This window comes from Anser cygnoides, chromosome 33 (genome assembly GCF_040182565.1).
Source record: "Anser cygnoides isolate HZ-2024a breed goose chromosome 33, Taihu_goose_T2T_genome, whole genome shotgun sequence".
In the NCBI taxonomy this organism is placed as follows: Eukaryota; Metazoa; Chordata; class Aves; order Anseriformes; family Anatidae; genus Anser; species Anser cygnoides.
In genome coordinates, this window is record NC_089905.1 from 138,262 (window position 1) to 161,715 (window position 23,454).

The 23,454-nt window shown below is 51.5% G+C and overlaps 4 protein-coding genes across 12 annotated transcripts in view; 1 reads left to right on the forward strand and 3 right to left on the reverse strand.

The window, feature by feature from the left end:
• The first annotated feature begins 490 nt into the window (after positions 1-490).
• On the forward strand, positions 491-4,350 carry SSR2 (signal sequence receptor subunit 2). The gene is made up of 6 exons (XM_048054631.2): positions 491-602; positions 1,700-1,854; positions 2,415-2,513; positions 2,873-2,981; positions 3,156-3,233; positions 3,542-4,350. Exons 2-6 carry the CDS (start codon positions 1,700-1,702, stop codon positions 3,650-3,652), a joined length of 552 nt encoding a protein of 183 aa, XP_047910588.1. The 5' UTR covers positions 491-602; the 3' UTR covers positions 3,653-4,350.
• A 2,109-nt stretch (positions 4,351-6,459) lies between these two features.
• On the reverse strand, positions 6,460-11,496 carry CTSS (cathepsin S). Its single transcript, XM_013201503.3, has 8 exons — positions 11,237-11,496; positions 10,484-10,699; positions 10,229-10,351; positions 9,531-9,680; positions 9,230-9,454; positions 7,909-8,074; positions 7,530-7,632; positions 6,460-6,975 (listed from the first exon to the last, which is right to left on the reverse strand). The coding sequence occupies exons 2-8, from the start codon at positions 10,607-10,609 to the stop codon at positions 6,876-6,878; spliced, it is 993 nt and encodes a 330-aa protein (XP_013056957.3). The 5' UTR covers positions 10,610-10,699; positions 11,237-11,496; the 3' UTR covers positions 6,460-6,875.
• Positions 11,497-14,502: 3,006 nt separating this feature from the next.
• Positions 14,503-17,986, reverse strand: CTSK (cathepsin K). The gene is made up of 8 exons (XM_013201486.3): positions 17,415-17,986; positions 16,521-16,647; positions 16,193-16,315; positions 15,922-16,077; positions 15,625-15,843; positions 15,366-15,531; positions 15,146-15,251; positions 14,503-15,066 (listed from the first exon to the last, which is right to left on the reverse strand). The coding sequence occupies exons 1-8, from the start codon at positions 17,420-17,422 to the stop codon at positions 14,967-14,969; spliced, it is 1,005 nt and encodes a 334-aa protein (XP_013056940.1). The 5' UTR covers positions 17,423-17,986; the 3' UTR covers positions 14,503-14,966.
• Positions 17,987-18,896: 910 nt separating this feature from the next.
• ARNT (aryl hydrocarbon receptor nuclear translocator) overlaps positions 18,897-23,454 on the reverse strand; it is a 29,891-nt gene continuing 25,333 nt past the window's right edge. For 8 of the 9 annotated variants that reach the window (XM_048054592.2, XM_048054589.2, XM_048054586.2 and 5 more), the window contains 3 exons: positions 23,140-23,299; positions 22,505-22,656; positions 18,897-21,914 (listed from right to left, as the gene is read on the reverse strand). In XM_048054592.2, coding sequence (XP_047910549.1) covers positions 21,825-21,914; positions 22,505-22,656; positions 23,140-23,299 — 402 coding nt within the window. In that variant the 3' untranslated portion in view covers positions 18,897-21,824. The remainder of the gene's footprint in view (positions 21,915-22,504; positions 22,657-23,139; positions 23,300-23,454) is intronic. The other variant, XM_048054585.2, reaches the window with a different exon arrangement.

Here is a 23,454-nt window from a genome sequence, read left to right on the forward strand (position 1 = left end):
CACAGCTTGAGGCCATTCCCTCTAGTCTATCACTAGTTATTTGTGAGAAGAGGCCAACCCCCAGCTCCCCACACCTTCCTTTCAGGTAGTTGTAGAGAGCAATGAGGTCTCTCCTGAGTCTTCTCTTCTCCAGACCAAACCCCCCCAGGTCCCTCAGCCGCTCCCCATAGGACTTGTGTCCCAGGCCCTTCACCAGCTTCGTAGCCCTTCTCTGGACACGCTCCAGGGCCTCGATGTCCTTCTGGTAGTGAGGGGCCCAAGATATGGTACTCAAGGTGTGGCCTCACCAGAGCAGAGCACAGGGAGACAATCACAACCCCGGTCCTGCTGGCTACACTATTCCTGAATAGGACTCCTCCCGGGAGTCTTTATAAGTACTATCTTTTAACTAAAAGCTGCTGTTTTTTAAGCGCTTTTGGGAGTGCAAGTAAACCGTCTTCCTCCAAAGGGCAAGCCTGGGGGCAGAGAGAGGGAGGGCTGGCGGAGCAGGACTACATTTCCCAGCATGCCTCGGGGCGCTGCGAGGCCACACGTCACGGCCTGCGGGCACTTCCGCTCCCTTCCAGCTGCTGACTCGGCCTTCCGCGGGCTGCGGCGGGGAGGTGAGGGTGAGGGGCTGGGGTGGGCGGCAGCGGGGGCTCGGGGATGTCGGCGGGGCGAGGAAGGGGAGCCGGGGAGGGTCTGCGGGAGGCTGGGAGGGCTTTGGGCCCCCCCCTCTGGTGCTGCTGCTGGGGTATTTCGGGGAGAAAAAAGGAGGGGGGGGGGGTCTGAGTCTCCCGCAGGCAGCAGTCAGTGGCGCTCTGGCCTAGGGGGAGCAGTGGCTGGGAGCTTGCCCTCGTGTTCCTGGGCTGTGTTGGGCTTGTAGGGAAGTGCTGATGTGGGTGGAAATGCGGCAGGGTGGTATGGAGGGGAGTATGGGGTGGTATGGAGGGGATCCCCCCTTGCAGAGTGGGGGACCTGGCACCGCAGCAGTCTCGGTATAGAAACTAAAGCTACCGAGCTCCGTTACAGGTTGGGTGTGGAGCGGCTGCGGTCTCCTCGTCCGATCTGGGAGATACTGGGCTCAGGGAAATAAGGGCACGTGGCTTGGAGTGGGGAGTTGTGGGGACTGGAAGGCTGCTGGAGGGTGTTGGTGCTACTTCAGTCACTGCAAGTAGAAGAAAAAAAATCAGTCTGGAAATGAGAAGCTAGCACGTTCTGAGAACAACAGAGGATTTGATGGGGGGGGGGGAAGAACCACCTCTGGTTTTTGTAAGGCAGTGCTTTGCGATGGCAAAAAACCGTTAACTGATAAAATTGGTGAAACCATTAATTGACAGAAGTTCTGCTCTGAAAGTTACTGAAAGAGGTTTTGTGATCTGAGATCTTTCCCAGTTAACGAGCAGGAACAATACTTGCTGGGGCTTTGAGAAGGGAGAAAACTGCCACCTTTGCTGCCATGCATTCCAGCCTAGGCCACTGCTGTGTCGTTACTCGCATTCTTGCAGGGAAGCGTACAGATATTTCAGAAGCAATTGCAGAGCTGTATGGAGCTAAGGTCATTTCTCCCTGCCCTGTGACATCCTTTCACGATATTGCTGTGAAGTATACAGCTGCTCATGTCTTACTACACATGAATGTGTCGTCTTGCTTAGTTGTCCCGTTTGTGTTCTTTTTGCAGTGAAATTATGAATGACGTTCCATTTTCTTTTATTTCTAGATGAAGCTCCCAATTCTTGCTGTGTTTGCCCTGTTCTATGTGGCCCACTGTGAAGAAGGTGCCAGGCTCCTGGCCTCCAAATCTCTATTAAACAGATATGCTGTGGAGGGGAGAGACTTGACTCTGCAGTACAACATCTACAATGTTGGTTCTAGGTAGGCCTTCTCTGGGTTTCTAATACTGACCAGGAACAAATCTTACGCGTATGTGCCTTCAGGATTCATGACTGTTTCTAGGCTTCATAATGTGCTGTTACCTTTGCTCCCCCAGCTGTGAGCGCTCATCACACTTCTTGAAGGTTGAACCCTGGAATTTGCTTTTTTCCTTCCTGTCCTCTTGTCCTTGCTTTCACCTTGTGGCTGCTTTAGCTCTCTGTCCAACATGGCACAGTTACTCTCATGGCAGCTTGTGATACTCTGTTACCCATAAACACAGAATCCCTTTCTTGTCTTTGTGAGCTTTTTCATTTCTGCATCCCTGTCTTTTTGCAGCTTCTCAGTTTTGCCTTCCTCTTTCTGTAGTCTCCCTGTAATACACCTTGACCATCCTCCCCATCTTCTATTTGTGCCTTTTTGTTTCAAAAAATCAGTTCTGCAAACAGTGGAATTGTCAATATTGGACTGTCATTCCTCTTTGGTGCAGCCTCCAGTGAACAGAATACCAAGTCTGACTTGCTTCTCATCCCCCTTTTTGTTTTTTTGTTGTTGCATTTTAGTGCTGCTTTAGATGTGGAGCTGTCAGATGATTCTTTTCCTCCGGAGGATTTTGGCATTGTCTCTGGGATGCTCAATGTCAAGTGGGACAGGATCGCTCCGTATCCTTTCATGTTTTGAAATCTTTTCTCCAACGCTCAGTTTTACCCCTAAGAATCCTGTAGTTCACTTGTCTGTCTTCAGTGTCACTGAAATCACACCGTATCAGACCCTGGGCAAGGTGCTGAATGCAAACTTCTGTCCTTGAGGGTGCTGGGTTTTGTGGCTTTGTTGCCTTTTAAAATAAGCTACTTGCAAACAGGGCAAAATCACCATGCAATTCATCTGTCTCGGGAAAAGGAGTTGGCTGGATCAGTGTCCGATGGGTCTGCTGTCTGTAACTACAGAGGACTCTTACCTATTTCCTTACGTTCTTTCCTTTGATGAAATGAAACCATTTTCTGTAACTTCCATCTCTCAGAGCAAGCAATGTGTCCCACACTGTGGTTCTGCGGCCTCTCAAAGCTGGATATTTCAATTTCACGTCTGCTACCATCACGTATCTGGCACAGGAGGGTGGACAGGTTGTGGTGAGTGGCTTGACCCTTCATAGGATCCTCACACAAATAGAACAGCAGATATGCCTGACGGTGTTCTTTGAGGTGGTTGTTAGGGATGACGCATTTGCCTACTCTCTTATACTGCACGTGCTCTGCTGCAAGATGGAAATGGGGCAAATACTGTTCCCCCTCTGCCTTTTTCAGGTTGGTTTCACAAGTGCTCCTGGGCAAGGAGGAATCTTGGCTCAGCGTGAATTCGACAGGAGGTTCTCCCCTCACTTTGTAAGTATCTTTCAATTGGCAATTGAATTGCAGTTACCATGCAGCCCAGTGCAGTGCTAGGTTGTGGTGTGTTTGGTTTGCACTACAGTCACCTGGAAAACTCCAGCATGGATTGCAATTAATCTGCATCAGTTGTCCAGAAGAGTGTCACAGATCTGGAGAAGAGGCTTCATCCCAGCTACCTAAAGGAGCTGGCTCTGTAGGATTTGGCCTTGGAGCCGTGAGGGTGGAAGATCTGAAAGGACCTCATGGTTATAAGACTCAGCTATGCGTGGTTTGTTTTGACTTATAACTGTTTCTCTCTTCAGCTGGACTGGGCAGCTTTCGGTGTGATGACTCTGCCTTCCATTGGGATCCCGCTGCTGCTGTGGTACTCGAGCAAGAGAAAGTACGACACCCCCAAGACCAAAAAGAACTGAGCAAAGCTAAATCTAACCATCACCCCAGAGCTTAGGAGAGAGCAAACATTAACCCACACAGAACAGTGGGTGTGTTGGATCAGCAACAGTCACTCCTGCAGAGCACTGCCTGGGCTTCAGCCCTGTCTGCAAGAGGGAGTCACCAATCACTTCAGTGGCAGTGATGTGTTGTCTACCTCTAATAATAAAAAAAAAAGGCAAACCCCAACACCAAATCCCAAAACTGCCCAGCCAAACCCCCTTCTCTGTGTATTTGGAGTAGAGACGCCTTGCTTTGTTGCAGATTTAGTGCCGGTGCGGCTGTGACATCAGTGTTAACACCTAGAGACGCTTGTTTGTGGGTGTGCAGCTCTGCAGCATTTCTGGCCTCTGTGTTGCCTTCCTGACTCCCTTCAACCAAGTGGATCTTTGCCTGCTGCAGCCCTCTTGAACCTTGTAAATCTTAGTGTCCATCTCTTCCAGGTGCTGCTCAACTTGCCAGAACAGCTGTGGAAAGGAGCTCTATCTAGTGATGATAATAGACCTCCTTTTGACAGAGGCTTGTTAGAGCTGCTTCTTGGGGTGGGGCACGGGAAGCCCCCTTGTATTTTGGTGAGGAGTTGATGTGTTTCTGTTTTTTTTTTTCCTTCTTGCTCTTGTTGCTCTGGTGAGGGTTGAGGTAGTAAGGTTTTTTTGTAATAAATCACACCATGAAAGAAGCCTGCTTTTCTTTTACTGGGAGGTTCTGGAAGTGCCTGGCTGGCTTAAGATGCAGCTAAAGGGTGGGCAGACAGGAGACTAAATCAGTACACTATTCCATCAGTAAAATGAAGAATAAAAGCAGTGGAAACACGTGGGAAGCAGAAGTCACTTTGCCAGGTTCATTCCTCTGTCCCTGCAGGGCTGGTAGTTTGCACCAGCTTTCCTGGCAGCCCCAAGCTCAAGAGTAATATTTCACTTCAGTTATAAAACAAATTTCACTGTGTCTTTGTGTGGGGCATGGATTTGTGCTTTTCCTCTGGAGGAGGTAGTGGCACAATGACGACTCGCCCCAGGTGACCTGTGGGTGCTGAGAGTTTTTTCATTTCACAGACTCGTTTAGGTTGGAAGAGACCTCCAAGATTACGTAGTCCAACCTCTGACCTAACACAAGTCCGCCACTAAACCATATCACTAAGGTCTACATCTAAATGGCTTTTAAATGCCTCCAGGGATGGTGACTCAGCCACTTCCCTGGGGAGCCCATTCCACTGCCTAACAACCCTTTCAGTAAGTAAGTTTTTCCTAATAGCCAGAGGATGTAGACTCTTTTTCTCCTGGAGTCTCAACAAAAGTTCCCAGTTCATCCACACCGGCCTTCCCCTCCGGCTCACCTTATGGGACTCAGGAACAGCCTGCGCCTGTGCCTTGAAGATTTCCGTCTTGAGGAGCGTCCAGGTTTCCTGGACCCCTTTGTCCTTCAGGAGTGACTCCCAAGGGACACCCCTGCAACAAGTGTCCTGAACCGGGTACAAGTCCGCCCTCCAGAAGTTCAAGACAGCAGTTTTGCTAGTTATCCTTCTGACAACACCCAGAATAGAAAACTACAATTTCATGGTCACTCTGCCCAAGACAATCCCCAGCTTTCACATCTCCCACCAGTCCTTCTCTGTTAGTGAAGAGCAGGTCTAGTGGGGCACCTCCCCAGTAGGCTCTCATAGCTTCCTGACACAGCTGCTATCTTCCACACAGCCTAGAAACCTCCTGGACTGGTTCCTTTGTGCAGTGTTATATTTCCAGCATATATCCAATGTATACTAAGTTTGCAGATGACACTAAATTGGGAGGAGCTCTTGACACCCTTGAGCATAGAGAGGCCTTGTGGAGACATCCTGAAAAAGTAGAGGGCTGGGCAATCACTAACCATACGAAGTTTAACAAGCTTCCTTTCTGCAGGGCTGCTCTCCAGCTTCTCATCACCCATCTGTACATATAGCCAGGGTGCAGAATCTGTCACTTGCTCTTGTTAAATTTCATATCTATTATTGGTTCCTTTGCACTGGTTCCCAAAGGTACTTGGGCTGTGAGTTCAGCATTTAAGCTGTCTTTACTTAACCTACGCATATGAGTTAAAGCAATGCATTTCCTCTCTAAACTCTTTAGCCCAAATAAATGTAAAAACGATTCACAACAGAAGTTTTTCACTGAAAAAAAAAAGAAAATTTGTTTAAAGACAACATGTAGGCCTATAGTGAATAAATCTAAAGCAAAGGGTTGAGTGAAGTTTCAGTCTCAACTAAAACTTTTAACAGGACGAACCTTTTTCTTCAGAACATTTTTTTTTTTGTCGTCTCTGTTGGAAATGAATGCTGTGTTTGAGCACAGGTTCTGTCATGTGGGTGCAGTGGCAACTGAAGTGCCAGCATTTATATTTCAGTGTCATTATCACAAAAATTCACATCAATACAAAACCACTGACAGCAGCTGCTTTCCTCTCTCCATGCCTTTGGCAGTGGTCCCCATCCTCCACTCCCAAATCACAGACATCATGTGGAGAGACTTTCCTCTCGGCAAAGCCCTGGAAATACCATCCATTTCCCAAGGAAATGACACTGTCCTGCTATTTTTTTGTTTTTGACTTTTAAACAGAAAGTGTTGTTAATCTGCCAAACCAAGGACAAGCAAATTATGGCATTGCTGCCAAAGACAGCAAGTGGGCAAATTCAAGCATCACCTGGCTCAGCTGTAGGAAAACGGAGCTTTAGCAGCACCAGAAAAGAAGGTGCCAGCTAGAGCCTGCCTAGATGAAGTTCCTTCTGGCGCATATTTGTGCCTCCATATACAATATGTAGGATTTTGGGATGGTGAAACTGATCTTTTATTTTTCAAACAAAGCCTGCAATCTCATTGACATCATCACACAAAGCTAAAATCATATCCACGTCATGACAGTAGTACTCAGTGCTGAACTGGAGAGAGGAAAACAAGATCTACATTATAACTGTAGGTATCACAATTTAACTCTGAAAAAAATACTTTTTTTCCCCCAAAAAGAAGTCACTTGGTGTCTGTAAATCATACTCCAAAATCCTCCCACCAGATCCACACAAAGGACCCCCTCTCAGTCTGTAGCACAAGCTGACCTAACAGAAGGATTTTGCCCATAGAGACAGAAAATGGTTCCTGAAGTCAGTAGATTCGTGCAAGCATAGCATCAGCAGTTTAACTGAAGCCACAGGAGTCCTCTCCAAAGCGCAAGGTCCCTCTATATTTGTGGGTAAGAGGCATAACTGGCAATCCCGCAGTGGTTTGCATGGTTTCTTGACATGCGGATATAGCCATCGTCACCAAAACGCACACCCCAACTTTTGGGAGAAGAAACAATCTATTAGACATTAGAAAAAAATAAATCCTTTTTCTGTAAAGCAGCAGCTTTATCAACATTCCAATGTTTTTGAGGTCTCTGTCACAGAGCTTTTTACAAGCAAGTGACGGAATAAAACCATTCAGACTTCCTTGTGCCTGTGATGAAGTGTTTTGATCAACTGCTTCACGGAACTTCAAATTCCAGATTAAGTTTCAATGGAACACATCAACATAAAGGGAACTTTAAATGCATTTAAAATACTTATACACACTAAGTTCCTTCACATTGCTAGGAGGACATAAAGATTTCTTTGGTGTGGTTAAGCATGAATCCCTAGAGAACAGTTTAAGGCCCAATATCGGTGTTCAACTCTATAACAACTCCCATCACATAGGCATCCAACTGACCTTCCTCTAATCTATATAAATGTCAGTTGTTATAAAATCTGTAGTCTGAGGCTGCCAGTGTGAACAAAGGGAGACGACCTATGAGAAGCCTACCACCGTAGATAGTGCGCATGTAGAGTTTGGTGACTTAGTGCAGTGCCTTTACCTGTTTTTCACAAGCCAGTAATCCTTATCATTTAGGGTGCCATAACCAACCACGAGTACTCCATGATTCACCTCCTGTGTGCACCGTGGGTCATCATACACACCTGCAAAGCAACAGAGTTTGAAGAAAGCATGCCATCAGCCCACCAGACCCCATCAGCAAAGCAGGCCTAAATTCAACAGCGTCTGTGCTAGAGGCTGATAGCAGCTAATGCTACTATCTTCGGTTTTGTCATATTGGTGCCTCATCTAGGAACTGAAGGCCTGACTTGCCAAATTCAACCTATATTTAAGTTTCATAAGCTTTACAGGTAGAGAGAGAGACAGAAGACAAAACATGGCCACAGATCTGCGTGGCCTCCGGGGTAAAAAGGACGTACCTGACTTGTACAAGAAGAACGTGGGCTGGGTTGCGTCGATGGCAACAGAGACTGGTCCAATATTGGCTACAGCATCTTTCAGGGCTGCTTCATCAGCATATGGGAGCTCAACGTACTTGGAGCAAGTGGCAGCTCGTGTGGAAACATTATATTGACATGTCCCGTTCTGGTAGATACGGGCAGGAGGTAAGAAGAGGAACACGTGGAATCTACCAGGAGCATCTTAAGTCTTTCAGGCACGTTTTCTGCCAGCCCCCTTTTACTTTATGCTACCCTATTATTCACTTTTCTTTGACCACCATTTTTCTGTACACAGAATTACAGAGCGGATGGCAGAAAGGACCTGAAGAGGTTGTGCTGTCCATCTCACTTCCCCACAGCAAGAGCAGCTAAACCGTTTTAATAGTATTCTCTGCCCTTTTTTTCTATAAACCTCCAATGATAATACTTCTACCGTTTTGCTAGAGCAACTGTCATTGCTTCCTCACCCTTCCCATCAGAAGGTTAACCTCACATTTAACCTAAATCTCCTCTACTGTAAATTAAGCCTGTGGCTCCTCATTCTCTCTCTAGACACAGATAACAGCATCTTTCATCCCTGTAGCTGCCTTATGCACGTTTTAAGGCTTGTATTTCATTTTTCCTCCTTGAACTAAGAAGCTGTTCCTTTGACTTCTATCACACGCCATGTTTTCAAGACAGCAGGGCATCTCTTTTTTTTTTTTTTTTTGTCTCTGGCCATCAAGACACTTAGCAGGAGGATATTTATTTGCTCATGGCTCAACAATGTGAAACAACATCAGGAACAGCATGCTGCAGTACTTACACAGCATCTGTTACAGGTGGCTTTTCAAAAAACGGTCTAAATGTAGTTCACTGGAAACCTCTGCCTGCTGAAATGGTAGAAATGCGAATATCCCATTTTTAAACTACAGAAGATGGAATAATACAGAGAGCTCAGAACAGGGCCCAGGAGTGCTGTCCCATTTTTCTCTTCTATGTGTTGTGATGCCTCATAATTTATGTAGGACAGAAATGAACTTGTAGAAATTCTGGCTCCAAGACTTCATTCACCCATGATGGAAAAAAAAAAAAGCTGAAGTACTCTTCCCCAGGATTCCTAGGATTGGAAGAACCATCTGCAAAGTCTACGACTACACAGGAGACTGGTGAAAACCAAGACAGAGGGAAACCAACATTGGAGGAGGGAGGGGGCAGCTACGCAAGAGAGCAAAACAAATTACCACATTGCTTCCTCACTCCTTTTAACACCCAGGTATTTCTCTGAGGATTTCACATACTGTTTCGGTATGATGCCTACCTGAGCCATGTATGGGTAGGATTCATCCGAGTCAATCCCATTGTTGTCTATGATGTACTGGAAAGCTCTGGTCATAAAACCTCCACTGCAGCCCTTGTTCCCATACATCATGGAGCAGTCAACCAGGTTCTGTGCACTCAGGGACACCAACTTGCCCGTTTTCAGCTTCACTTGGGCTTCAAGGGCTCCCACAGCACTGAAGGCCCAGCACGACCCGCAGGCACCCTATAAAAGCCCCAGCGAGGCTCAGGCGCTGTCCCGTGCTGCCCCAGCACAGACCAGGATGGGGAGAGCTTCGCACCTGGTTCTTCACCTCCGTGACACAGCCCTTCTCCCGCCAGTCCATGGTGTCTGGGATGCTGCCGCCTGGCTGCGGTTGGTACGTGGAGGTCCGGTTGTGTCCATGGAGAACTTTCAGCCCAGTCAGCAGAGCAGACACTTCCTCACTGGTCTGGGGGTAGAAGCACCAGTTCGTGATGCCCCTACGTCTGATAAGGCTTACATGGGGCACATGGGAGGTGGCAATGGGTTTCTCTCAAGCTGAAGGAGTTAGAGATTTTGGGGAGATCCCTGGCTTTTTATTTATTTTACATTTGAGTTCTAGCTGCTCATTGGCAAGGGCAAGAAAAAGAAAATACAAAACTTGACTCCAGCCCCAGAAATCCCTAGAAGCCAGTATGTCTCATTAACCAACACTACAGTCTTGGGGTATGGAAGGGGTACAATTTGCACATACACATAATGACCAGGACCAAGTTCACACACCACAAACACTATGGTAATGGGGAGATTTCCTCACACCTGATTGCCTCACGCGGGCAGGCTGAAAGTGGCAGCGTCGGGGCCGTGCCTACTGGAGGCCACAAGGAGAGGATGGACCAAGAAGGGCTGTCAGGAGCTTCTCTACCCCAACCCACTTATACATCCTGTTTATCCATCTGTCCGTGTCCCCCCCCAGGTAACTCGCGAAGCGGCTGACCACCTTGGGGTGTCACCCACCATGTCAGCCAGGTGATTCATGCCCAGCTGATAGGAGTGCAGCCCCAGGGAGTGCTCCAGGTTGTGCAGCGTCACGAGGCGCAGGTTCCTCTCCCACGTCATGCGTCGCTCCCCTTCCTCTTTCTGAAACCAAACCCAACCCGGCAGCGCTGTGGTGGGCAGCAGAGGCCCCCCAAAGCTATTTCGCCCCTCCCCTGGAAGGTTGCTGCCCCCCACACCCCCCCCAACAAACCGTGCCCCCCATACTGCCCCTACCTGGTGACGGTACTCTTTACCATGGGCTTTCTTCCAGAGCTGCCAGTGCCAGTCCAGCGTGGGGTCAGGCTGTCCCAGCACCGCTGCCAGCACGGCCAGGAAGGCAACGTACGCGAGCAGCCCCATCCTGCACGGCCGGGTCCAGGGAGCTGGCGCAATGCCGCACACGCACTGGCAGCCACGGGCTCAGAGCTGGAGCGGGGCCGTGCTTGACCGCTGTGTGACAAAGCCGGTTTGGTAAGGGAGGCAGAGCAGGTCAAGGTGTCATCACCGGGCTCCCTGGCATGCCCCTGGCAGGGTTTCCACACTAGGTGATGCCGACTGCCCCATCCTGCCCACAGCCCTGCACCTGCCACCCTGCGAGCTGGGAAGAGGAATCCCACCAGGACTCGAAGTGCCCTTGGGGAAAGCTGGACACAACCCGTGCCCATACGCACACCAGCAGGCAGGGACATATCCAGACATGCGCCAGCTGGTGCTTCCACCCTGAGAAACCCTATCCATCCCCTGGCCAGGCGGCTGCTTTCACAAACCTGTGTTTTACAGCACCTAAAAACAAAACAAAACAACTATTTTCATGCAACTGATACCTGCCAGCTCTCAAAGAGGGGCTGCTGCAATTCAAACACCTGCAGAGGGGTGCTTGGAAGAGATGAGATGGAGGCAAAGCCCCACGTACAAACATTTCTTCAGTTTTACTTCCTCAATGCTCAGTTCTCCCAGAGTTGTAAGACACAAATGCAACCCACGTACCTGGGCAGCCTTCTGCCAGCTCAGGGAGCACAGGCACCAGTGGAGGGATACCAGGGGCCCGTCCAGCGTCCCCACTGTTACCCCACGGCTGGGACGTGCAGGGGCTCACACATCCAGTGACTGCAGCTGCGACTCGCCGATCAAATCACATGAGCTGAGAAATGAGGAAATGCTCTGATTTCGTTTTCACTTAGCTGAGACTGTGCCCGTGGCGCCTGACCCAGCCCCTCCACTCCTGACAGGATTGCAGCCAAGTGAAGGACCTGACCCCAGCACCCAAATGTCGGTGCAGAGCTGCACCACGGGTTGGGGGGGGGGGGGGGGGAGCAGGGATGGTTGTACCCTCCCCACACCCCCTCAAGGGGCTTTTTGCATTTCCACAAGCTAGGAGCTGCCCCGCCGTGCTCTGCCCAGGCCATACATCAGCTCAACCAAAGCAAGCAACAACAATAACAAAAAAAAATCGCCCTTTTTTTTTTTTCCTTCTCAGACCGGAAGATGTGGTTTAAACATGGCCACATTCCAGAGCTGAACCTGATGCATCTGTGGCTGGTCCCTGCTGCACTGCAGAGAGAACCGCATTTAATGCGCATTAACTTGCAGGCAGCACAATCGGTCTGGAAACACAGCAGTGAGTGTCCTGGAAGCAGGGCTCCAGCTTGGAGCTTCACCGGCCCCCCCCAGATGAGAGCGAGGCAGGAGGGCACATTCCTCTGCACCATGGGACGTAAAATGGCTGCAAGAAACCATCTTCTGCGAGAGGAGGAGGAAGCAGCACAGCATCACGGGAGCTTCAAGATTCAGCTGAGTCATTTTCTGAGAGACAGCTGCATCTGCTGGAGACTGCGAGAGAGCAACGACAGAGAGCCCTCCACCTAAATACTTTAAGTAATTCCCAAAAGATTTCCCCTTACTGGTGGATGTTGCTGGGGAGGGGGAATGAAATGGTCATACTTGATGAGACACTTGGGCAAACCAACTGCAATCGCTCACAATTTCCGCTGCTCATCTGTAGAAATACACCTGGGTTCCTAAGAAAGGTAAGGCTAGCGCCAGATCCACACGTGCTTGATCTGCAGGGTGAGCAGTGGCATCTCAAGAGCTGGTCCCAGAGCTGGAGGCCCATCTAAATCTGCGGACAGGTTCCATAGCTAGCGACCCCACATCAGATCCCACAGTTCCTCACCAATCCGACGTAGCCCTCACTGCCAAAACACACACCTGAACTTTTGGAAGAAGGAAAAAAATAAAATTAGACAACAGGAAGTAACTGCTTCTTTCCCGTGCCATCCCTCCATCACTCCCGCTGGGTTTTTATTGTTGTTGTTAATACTGAACCCAATCTCTGCTACAACCCAGCTCATATTCCCTCCCCAACAGTCACAGGTTTTGCCAAACTTGCATCTTCTGGCAAAAAGGGAGGCTGAACTTTGACTGCCACCTTCTCACTGCCAGATGTTGCTGCCCCTAACTCTTCTTGGTGGGGGAAGCAGAGGGAAATGATTTTTTTTTTCCTACACCCTGGAGCGTGTCAAAGCCACCAGGAAAATACCAGGCAAAGGTACATGAATTGTTTTTTGTATTCTAAAAATACGCATTTTGAAAAAGGCCTACCAAGGCCAGAAATGAGACCTGCAGGAGGAAGCCAATGCTTTTTTAGCCCAGCTCTGACATGAGAGCAAGGGAGTGCTGTTCAGAGAACTACCCACATTTTGTTTGTTTTTTAGTTGCTGAACATAGCTTCGCTGACATCACAAGTTTTTCTAGAGATGCAGCTATGTGAGCAGGACTGTTGCATTTCAGCACTTTTTTTGTTGTTGTTTTCTTCTTCCACATTTTAAACAGTGAAAAAACATCCAGAGATGCACCGAAAGGTACTTTCAGACAAGCAGCAGTCCAGCTACAGCGATCCCTCGTGCTATGGCTCCAGAACAACGAGCTACACAGAAGCATTTTCACTGAGGTACGTCCATTGTGGTTTATAGGTCTTAATCAAGGGCCCATCACAATGCTTTTGCGATGGAGTTGGGCCCTTAAACACACCTAAAGAAAGCTGCCATGCACTTATAAGCTGTTTTATTCCAGCAGGACGGTATAAGGAGGTCAGAGAGCTGCCCAGAGCAGCTGCGCACTCACCTGCCCCAAAAGGAATTACATTCACTCTCCAGGGGCATTACTGATGCCACCGATGCCTGTCACCAGGAATGAAGGCAACGTAAGTTAAACGCAAGTGAAAGTCAAAGCTGCAAAAAATATACATTCAGTAAAGGCAGGCTGCGAGAAGGGAAGCACAGCCCTTTGTTGTGCTTCCCTGGAAGATGCACCCACTTGGTGCAGGAGGAAGGTGGGCGGGCGGGCTGGCACCCATGCAGGCAGGGACCGTCCCTACACTGGCACCGGTGTCCTGCAGCACAGCTTGATCAGCCTGACGTACCTGGAGCAGGAGCTGCCCACGCCACTAGGTCATAGGCAACACACACCATCCTGGCTAAGGCAGGAAAGGGGAAAACGCACGAGATACTGTACAACATCCCTGCAAGAGACCTGGTGAGGTTCAGACACTACGGCTGCAAGTCCCTTGTGGGCACAACCAGCCCAGTTAGCAGAGCAGCCACTTCCCTGCTGGTCTGGGGGGAAAGCAGCACACCTGCATTCACCATATGCTGAGGTTTGCTTTGTACATCAGAGGAGCATACCACAAAAACAAGAAAAAAAAGCTCATTTTTAAATGTCTATTTTTTGTGTAAATTTCTAAAGCAAATATCACCTTGCCATCCTGTTAGGGCTCACCGTGAGCTTTGCTGCAGCCATTTTTGCAATTTGTTTCATTTCATTCAGGAGCACTTGGGTTTCATTTGGGGGGGGGGGGGGGGGGGGGTGATGTGGGGTTTGGGCTGCAAAACACCGCCCAGTCCTGGCATGGACGTTCACCCTGAAGCCAAGGCGCTGCAGCCTGCACCAGCTGCTTATTTCTAATTCTGCTTTCTTTCCGCTCCTTTGGTCTCCCCCCATTTCTTCAGCCTGCTGCAGGAGTCCTGCAAAAACAGAGGAGATCTTTCCCATCTCCAGCCAACAGAGGAACCAGGCACTGCTTTTTCCTGTTCTAAGGCCACCAGCATTTCATGGTCCCCTTGGTGGCAGCAGCCCCTTCTGTCCTGCTCCATCCCAGCCAGCTCCAACCCCAACCACTCCGGGAGGGAAGGGCTCCCCCCCCCCCAGCAGCCCCTTCTCACCACTGTGCCAAGGCAGCACAGAGCAAATCAGACTGAGCTTTATTCCCAACAGTGTTTATTTTAAAAATATAATCATATTTTCCACAGCCCCCTGGGATGCAGGGGGAGATGGACAGGAGGGCCAGATCCACACCCTCGGCACAGGGAGGTCCATGTCTGGCTCACAGAGGCAGAGACCGGCACCAGGCCAGTTTGCACAATTGTCTCCAGACAGATCAGCCTCCCTGGAGCTGACCAAGCCTGGCCCCAAGCATCCACTGCTCCAGGAAGGTGGCATCGGGCACACATCATGCTGATGGGGCCTGGGGTGAGCTGATGGCAGCGCTTCTCTGTGGCTGGGGACTTGCCCCTCACCTGGGTGAGATTTCTCATGGGGAAGCAGCAACTCCCCTGGAGCGACAGCAGCTTCGCAGACCGAGAACGAAAGGTGTGAGTCTGAAGACAGAAGCAGGGCAGGGCAGCCTGATGGGCGCAGGAAGGGAGCGGGCTGGGAGCTCTCACATCTTGGGGAAGCTGGCAAGATTGGCGATGCCACAGGCGTTGTTCATGTTGCGTGCCAGGAGCACGTAGCCTTTGTTGCCCCACTCCTCACCCCAGCTGCAGCACGAGAAGGAACAGCCTGAGCCACCAGCAAAGACTAGGCAAACCCTGACCCAGAAAATCTGTCCCATCATACCTGTTCTTGATGATCCAGTGCTTGGTGCCCTTCTGCGTGCCATAGCCCACCGCTAGCACCGCATGGTTGATGTTTTCAGCATTACAACTCTCATCATAATACACACCTAGGGGACAGGACCGGTGATCACACTTGGGACAAACCACCTGGCTCTGCCTCAGTTTCCCCAGGCTGATAACGATCTGGCCCCCAACAGAGCAGGGGTTCCCCCGACTCTCACCCCGGCTGTAGAACTGGAAGGAGGGCAGGCTGGCGTCGATGCCCACAGAGACAGGTCCAATCCTGGCTACAGCCCTCTTCAAAGCTTTCTCATTGCCTTCAGGAATTTCCCGATAGCCACGGCACTTGGCCGCCTTTCCGGTGGGGCTGTACATGCAGCTCTCATCCTGCACAGAACCAGCAGGGGCCAGGTGAGAAGGGGATGGGGAGGGCAGCCTGGAGGGGTGGGGGTGACCCAACCCAGCCTCCCAGACCCTGACCTGGCCAATGTAGGGGTAGGCATCCTCCGAGTCTATGCCGCGGTTCTGCCGGACGTATTCAAAGGCGTTGGTCATGTAGCCACCACCGCAGCCGTTGTTGTTGGCCACGCAGTCCACCAGGTTTTGAGGGCTGAGCGAGAGCAGCTTCCCCGTCTTCCGCTTCAGCTGCCCCTCCAGCGCGCCCACCGAGCTGAAGGCCCAGCACGAGCCGCACTGACCCTATGGGGACGCAATGGGTAACGGCAGGGAGCTGACGCACGCTGGGCACCCCAGCACCCCCAGGGGCACCCCACTCACCTGGTTCTTGACAGGAGTCACGTAGCCCTTCCTCCTCCAGTCCACAGCAGCAGGGGCTCTGTCAGTCCAGTCAGGGATGTAGAGCGTCTCATTGCGGTGTGGGCGGCTCTGGGGAACCTTCAGGCCCGTCATTGTCCTCACCACCTCCTCGCTGGTCTGGGGAAGGAGCCGAAGCAGGTGGGTGCAGCCGTAGGGCTGCTGGGCAGAGCACCCAAGGGCGCTCTGACTGCCCCCTCTCTCCCACCCCATCACTGGCCCCTCAGTGACTCACCATGTCACCCAGGTGGTTCATGGCCAGCTCAAAGGTATGGACACCCAGTGTATGCTCCAGGTTGTGAGTGTTGATATACTTGAGGTTCTTCTCCCAGATCAGCCTCCGTGCCACCTCATCCGCCTGCGCCGTGGGGTGAGACGGTGTTGGGACACAGCACAGGATGAATGGGTCCTGCCCATGTCCCCCTGCCACCATGGGGACTCACTCCACTGCTTCACACCCCAACCCCATGCAATGTCACCTCCCTAAGGATCTGTCACCCCGTTCCCCACGTAGCCCCAGTAACCTCCAGGGTCCAGTCCCCTCCTGTGGGGCTCCGCCGTACCTCACCATTGTACTGCTTGCGGTAGGTTTTCTTCCACAGGTCCCACTGGATATCCAACGCCCGCTCAGGGTGCAGCTGGGCCACCACCGTGGGGACAAACAGGGCCAGCAGTGTGGGCCACCACATCCTGGGGGAGAGACAGACACTGTGGGATGGGGACAGAGGCCACCTGAGTCTGGCAGTGCTGGAAGGGGAGGACAGGACCCTGCGCATATCCCAGTTCCAGGCAATAGTCCCTGTGATGGTGCTGGAAGGGACCCAAACCCTGTGGCCACAGCAGCGTCAGGCTGTAGGGGACTGGGACCCTGCGACCACCCTGTTAAGGAGTGGTGGGAGACCAGCACCGTCCCCATGGGGACCAGGACCCCCAGGCCATGCTGCTGTCAGGCCGTGGGGGACCAGGACCCAGTGCCCGCCCTGTTTTCCAGGCCAGGGCCCTGCCGCAGGCAGCGCTGGCTGCATGCAGGCATCACATGAGCGGGGGCAGCTGGTTCCCATTACAGCCCTGCTGAAGCCTTCCCCACAACCTCCAGCTCCACCAGGGCTCCCCAGACCCCAGGGAACCCGGGTCCGGGGGTGCAGGCTGGAGGAAACCAGGAGCCCTGCCCCCCTGGTTGCTTTAACCATTAACACCCTCAAGTCCTCTTTCTTGCCAGGCCCCCAAGGCAGAGCAGGGGACACCAGCCCGAGTGCAGCCCCCACCCCCACTCCCTGCTCCGTGCCTCAGTTTCCCGTTTTGTAACCCTAACAGGGAGGGTCCTGAGGTTGCCACGTAGGGCAACATTTCCACCCGTCCCTGCTGGGCTCCCTTTCCCTGGAGGGCAGGAGCCACCCAAGTGTCCCAGCAGCACCCTGACAGGCCCTGGGCCGCCTGCGGGACCCTCACCCACTTACCCCAGCATCCTGTCCTGCTGTCAGTGGGAGCGTGCTGCAGCCTGCGCTGGGGATGCAGCTGCCGCATCCACGGCTCTTTTATGCCGCTGGATTGAGGAAGTTGGAGGCAGCTGGAAAATTTTGGCAGTCGCCCTGGGTCTGCACAGCGTTGGAGAGAAGGAGGAAACGGGGGGGGGAGAAGGGGGGTTATGGCAAAAGCTCTCTCCTGGCTTCACGTGATGCTGTAGGGCAGAGCTGAGTCAGCCCCAGCCTGGGGACCGGCAGCTCTGGATCCGTCCCTAGGGGCACCCTGCTGCCCCGCTGGAGACCCCTGAGCCAGTCCAGCACCCCAGGGAGGGCTGAGCACCCGCTTGCTCCAGGAGCGGCGTTAGGCCTGAGCAGTTCGGGGTCACTGTGCAGTGCCTGGAGCATGCAGCACAGGGCCCCAGCTCTGCCTGTGGCTGTTCTCCCTGGGACCTCCTGCTGCAGCAGGATTTGGGCCACCCCGAGCACCCAGCCCCCGCTGGGGGGGACAGGTCTGGGAGAGCTGCGGCCCCATGGCCCAGCCTAGCATCCAGGCAGCACAGCCATGGGGAAGCAGGGCCAGACGGTGCTTTCTGCCGTGACTGTCACCCCATCATGTGGCTCCCATGGGGACGAGTCAGAAAACCCTCCTTATTCACATTCCAGAGGGCCCTGCTGTGACGCCACCATCCCCTGTGCCTGCATTCACCACCCCTGTCCCCACAGGCCCCCACAGGGACAGCTTCACCCAAACAGGGACGAACCATCCCAGGGCCACGCTAGGAGCAGTGGGCACTGTGAGGACGGGGGCTGCACTGCATCCATGCCACCCGTCCCCCAAGGCTCCCCCCAGGGTCCCCAGAGGGAGGGACCCGCATCCTCCGCCACCGCCCCTGCCCCCCCCCAAGTGCACCCTCCCCAGCCGCTGAGAAGCGGGGGCTGAATCAGACCAGAGCTCTGCCACGCATTCACCCCCCCCCTCCCCGCAGGCAGCCCCAAGCACGGGGCCTTGACTCGTCCACATGTGATCGAGCCACGAACCAGCCGAGGAGCCCAACCCCACAGCCCCAGCACACTCGGGGCCGCGCTCCCCTGCCCCAACCTCCGCCAGGCAGGGGCTGCAGATGGGTCAGGGGCAAGGAGGGCTAACGGGGGGGGGCACCCTCCCCAGCTGCAGGAAGGGCAAGACGATCCGATCCTCGCAGGCCACAGCCAGGCTCCAACACGAGCCAGCAGATCACAAGGGCTGCTAATGGGTTCCAGACCACGATCTGCAAGCAATTAAAGAGGGGGGAGGGCAAGGAAGGGAAGAGCTCAGGGAAAGGCAGCAGGTAGGTGCCCGATTCCTCCGCACTGGCCTGGCACTGCGGCTAGGCTCAGGAAGGGGATTTGGGGCAACCCTGACAGGGGCACAGCCCCAGGGCAAAAGCTGGAGGTGGTAGAGGGGAGGCAAGCAAGGAGGCAGCAATAACACAGAGCTCTGAAAAAAGGGAAAATATCTTGTTGTAAAATCTCTGCTACATATAATCATCTGCAACCCCTGCACCAACACAGAGCCCTGGGCCCAAAACAAGCCCCCAGAGAGATTTGGCTCCTGCCTGCCCCAAGCAATTGTATGACAAAACACCCCCCCACACACACTGAGAAATAATACAATTATCAAAACAGGACATGATGGAACCACCTCTCCCCCAGCTGTCCCACCATGCCCCCTGCCCTCCCCGGCTCTGTCCCTCGAGCAGCATGGGGAAGGGCACAGGTGCCAAAACCCAACCAGCCCCTTGCCACTCCTGGTCCTGAGCTGCTGCCAGCACCACAGCCAGGCCAACATTTCCCAACAGACTTGGCATTTTTTTCCCCAGCAGGCTTGGCATTTGCTGGCTGCTCAGCCTATTTTCCCCAGCTGCTCAAATTGTCCATGGCAGGACCTGAAACCAGGTGTCTGCAGCAGTGTCACCACTGGAGCTTAGATGCCCATGGGCAGGAGTGAAGGGAGAGACACGCTCTCAGCCTGGGGAGATACAGACCTGACAGTTTTGGCTTTTTCTCCATGCAGCCCCCAACCTCCTGATGTGTTCAGGGGTGGGTTCAAAGCACCAGCAGCAAGTTCAGCCCCCACTGCTGCCCTGGGACAGAGCTCAACAGCTGGAAATCAGTCTGGAAAGTATCAGAGCTGTAGCTTCACAAAAGGTCAAGTTCCCCTCCAATACACAGGGCTTGATTGACGTAGAAACAAGAATTTTCCTTCTCTTTTGGCAGGAAAGTGCTGATCCATTCTCCATCTGGTCAGGTCAGAACAGCTTCACCACTGGAGGACGGTGTGGTTCAATGCTGGTCCTTCACAGACCCCCTCTGCACTGCAACACGCACCACGAGCTCAAGTACAAACATTTGGGACAGTTCACACCACACTACTTCACAAAACAGACCTCCTCTAAGCCTGAGGAAACTGCAGCCTAACAGCCAGGGAACCGGCAAGAGAGACAGCATGGGGCACGATGGGCTGCTGCAGGCAAAGAGGGACCCAACACAGTTATTGCTGGTAAGAGTTTTCCTGGGTAAAAAAAAAAGGATGGGGATGGATCAAGGGAGGTTTCCCAGCTCCGTAATAGGAGGTTTGCATTTTTCATAGGTAATTTTGAAGCAAAAATTCAAGTCTTTCTTTCCCAACAAAGGCAGGAGGGAAAAAAAAGGTTCTGCTCTACTACCAAGAGGAACTTTTCTGTCTCTTTGCAAATACTGAAATTCATTTTTACTTTACCGTAACACAAATGTTTCACTCAAAGCCTTCCCCATATGGACGTTATCTGCTAGGTAAGTCTCCAAAATCTGCTTTTTGGAGGTTCTCTCCTCACCACTGAGACCTGACAGTCACCACAACCCTTCCTTGCACCACACCAAAGAGGATGCCATTCCACAGGGGGGTCTCACCAACATGCAGGGAGGAGGGAGAAATGCCCAGCAGACTTCATCCAAAACAGAACCAGGTTTCCGGGAAATATTCATGTTCTTTCCCCACTGCAGTTACGCTGTTTCCTTCCAAGTCAAACTCCACAATGAACAAATTCTCCAGTTGAAATTTAAGCACGACTTGCCATCACAGGGGGAATCAAACTGTTCTTCCAGACCCTACACACCCTGAGGAGAGCAAGACTTGCCACAAGTTTTTCTGCTGAAGAAGCCAGCAGATACAAAGTCAAGATTTATTATTATTATTTTTAAATCATTCTGATCCCTGTTCTCCTGCTCTCCTCCATTTTGTGATTTGGCAACAGTGTCACTACATAGCAGGAATTTTTCTTTAAGACTGTGAATGTAAGAGTGAACACTGCTGTTCAGAGCATGTAGTGAAAAATGCAGTTTCCCAGCCAGTTCCTGAATGAATCCAGGGCCTCTGTGCAGGGAACCAGACATCCAGCTCCAAAATAAAGGTGAGAAACTTGATCTAGAAGTGGTAAAGTTGCATGGAAAGTGCAGAGCAGTCCAATCCATCCCATCCCTCCACCCCACCTCAACAACAAAAAAAAATTGAAACATTAGTTCATGACAGCATGAAACCATCAGCTGCAAAACTGATGCATCAAGAAAAAAGCTACATACATAATATTTTTATGGCTCGTAACTATCCTGTCATTCACATGAATGACTGGGCCCCGAGAGTTTACGGGTCACACTGGCAACAGAGGCCCATACTGATTGCACAGTTCACAGAAAAGACGGTGTCCAAACACACACCAACATGCCTGCGAACGTGGGAATCCAAATAAAGCACCCCGGACTGGAGACACTGTAACAACCTTCCAGAGACATCAAAACTTCCTCCAGTAGATGACTCCTGACAAGAAAGCTTGCTTTTGACAAAGATTCTTACCCAAGCGTCCTCCAGACTTGTGTTATACAGAGATAACACTTGGAAGAGTTTCTTACAATATTTAAAAAGTTACAATACTTTGTTTTGTGTTTTATAGAAAAGAGGCACGATATAGAAGGTTGAAATAAAACGGTATGAGCCACCTTATGAGTTCTGGGGTAAGGGGCAGGCTGTCTGCAATCCAGACTGGAATCCCCCCTAGCAACCCAGTATGCTGAACAAAACCTGCTCACAAGCAGCTCCAGAAACGTGGGGCCATCAGTCAATGAGCACAGCTGCTCTCACAGAACTCTAGTGCTCCTCAATCCTCCTGGCAAACAGTCCTCACTGCCAGCACCGCACAGAGGAGATGCCCGAAACCACAGCATCGTCTTCCTGCACAGGCCATCCATCCTCCAGGCTGTCAGGCAGAGCTTTGCCTCCAGAAGGTTGGAAGTGTTTAGAAAGTTCAGCAGTCTTTGAAAAAAAGACTTAGGTGTTTTCCTTTACACATGGATATTATATATAGCTATAGTTTGCTTTCCCCAGGACTTGTTTTATTCTGAAAAAGAAGGGAATATATTCAATTCTGGGAACTCTTCATTGTTGTAGTTGGGTCCTTGGTCTCCCAGCATTGTCAGCATGTCCTGTGAGGATATAAGAACAGAGTTATATCTGGACTAGGACAGCACATTGGTAATTTAGTCACAGATGAGTTTGTTAGAGGAGGTACTGCAGACAAAGATGTCGACTTCCCTCTCAAGGGCACATAAGGCTTGTGCCCGAGGTTGCAGGAGAACAGTGAATTTAAATCACAAGCACTGACTGTACTGACTCCCTTTTGAAAACAGGGAGCACCATCTCTCAGGAAGAGTACGAACTCCAGAGTTATCTTCACTTTATGTGGTTTTGCAGATTTTTGTATTCTTTCCGTTGGTGGTGGTTTTGGTTTTTGTAAGTTATAGCTAGAAGGATTAATTCAGCTGCAAAACTGGCAGAGCTTTGCGCTGATTCTGTAACACATCAAAACACAAAGCCAGTCCAGCCAAGGCATCTCTGCCCTCTGCTTCCTGGTTCCAACTCCACCAGGTTACTCAGAAGTTTGAGACCTCACCAGATATTGAACAGGGACAAGATGCCAGCACTTCAGCCCACACTTAAGCAAACACCATTCATCCCCACAACTTTGGCCTTCACCAGTCCTCACGCAGGAGGTTAAAAAAAAGCACCATCTTACTGAGAAGACCTCAGGCTGGCTTGGCTGCGGCTGCTGCACGTGCTGCTCCCCAGATGGCGGGCCATGGTGCTGTCCTTGCCACTGCGGCCACATTCCCACACCTTCTGTTGCCCGTGTCTGGAATGGAGTGGGGGTCTGCGCTGCCTCTGTTGCTGTTCAAGAGGGAACAAGCCAGCAAGTATTTCTAGGTGCAACCTGGGGTTTTTAGTATTTCAAAGTGTGCAACTCATTTGTGGTGTCTAGCTGTTACACTGGGAACAGGGTGAGATCTCCCCTCTAGGGAGAGCCACTAAACTGTCAGATGCATTAAAGCATTTGTCTGCTTCTGCCCGTCTACGGGGCAGAACAACAGATGCAGGTGTCCAGGAAGGGTTTGTTTTCTCACACTTAGCCTTAAAATCGAAAATCATCTGCCCAGGACCCTCACACTATGCCTACTGTTAATTCTGTTAAGGGCAGCATCTGCCAAAGCAAGAATTTAGCTGTGCTCTTAACATCTGGGCTTTCTGAACGTACAACAAATGCTGTAGAGCACTATCACATCAAGACGGTATCTGACTGATGCACCCAGCTCTATTCTGATGAGATTTTGTTGGTACTCCACCAACCTCCCCAGCCCCACAAGCTGTACTCACTGAAGCCAGTGCCACGGCTAGCAAGGTTTGGGTAAGCGGTCCCGCTGGGGGAAGCTGTAGAGCCAGGTGCTGTCATTGGGCTGAAGGAGGACGGGGTGCCTTGGAAAGCCCCCATGCTGAATGAAGGGGGTCGAGTCTTCACTGTTTGGGATGCCACTTGCTGAAAGACAACGAGAAATGGGAGAGGAAGGAGAGATCCTGTTATTTTCACCCTGATCTTAACTATGGTGAGAAGTTGCTGGACTGGCCTAGCTTCACACCTAATGACCTGTCTCCAAAGGAGAAAGTACATGCACAGAGTATGTCCCCTTCCAT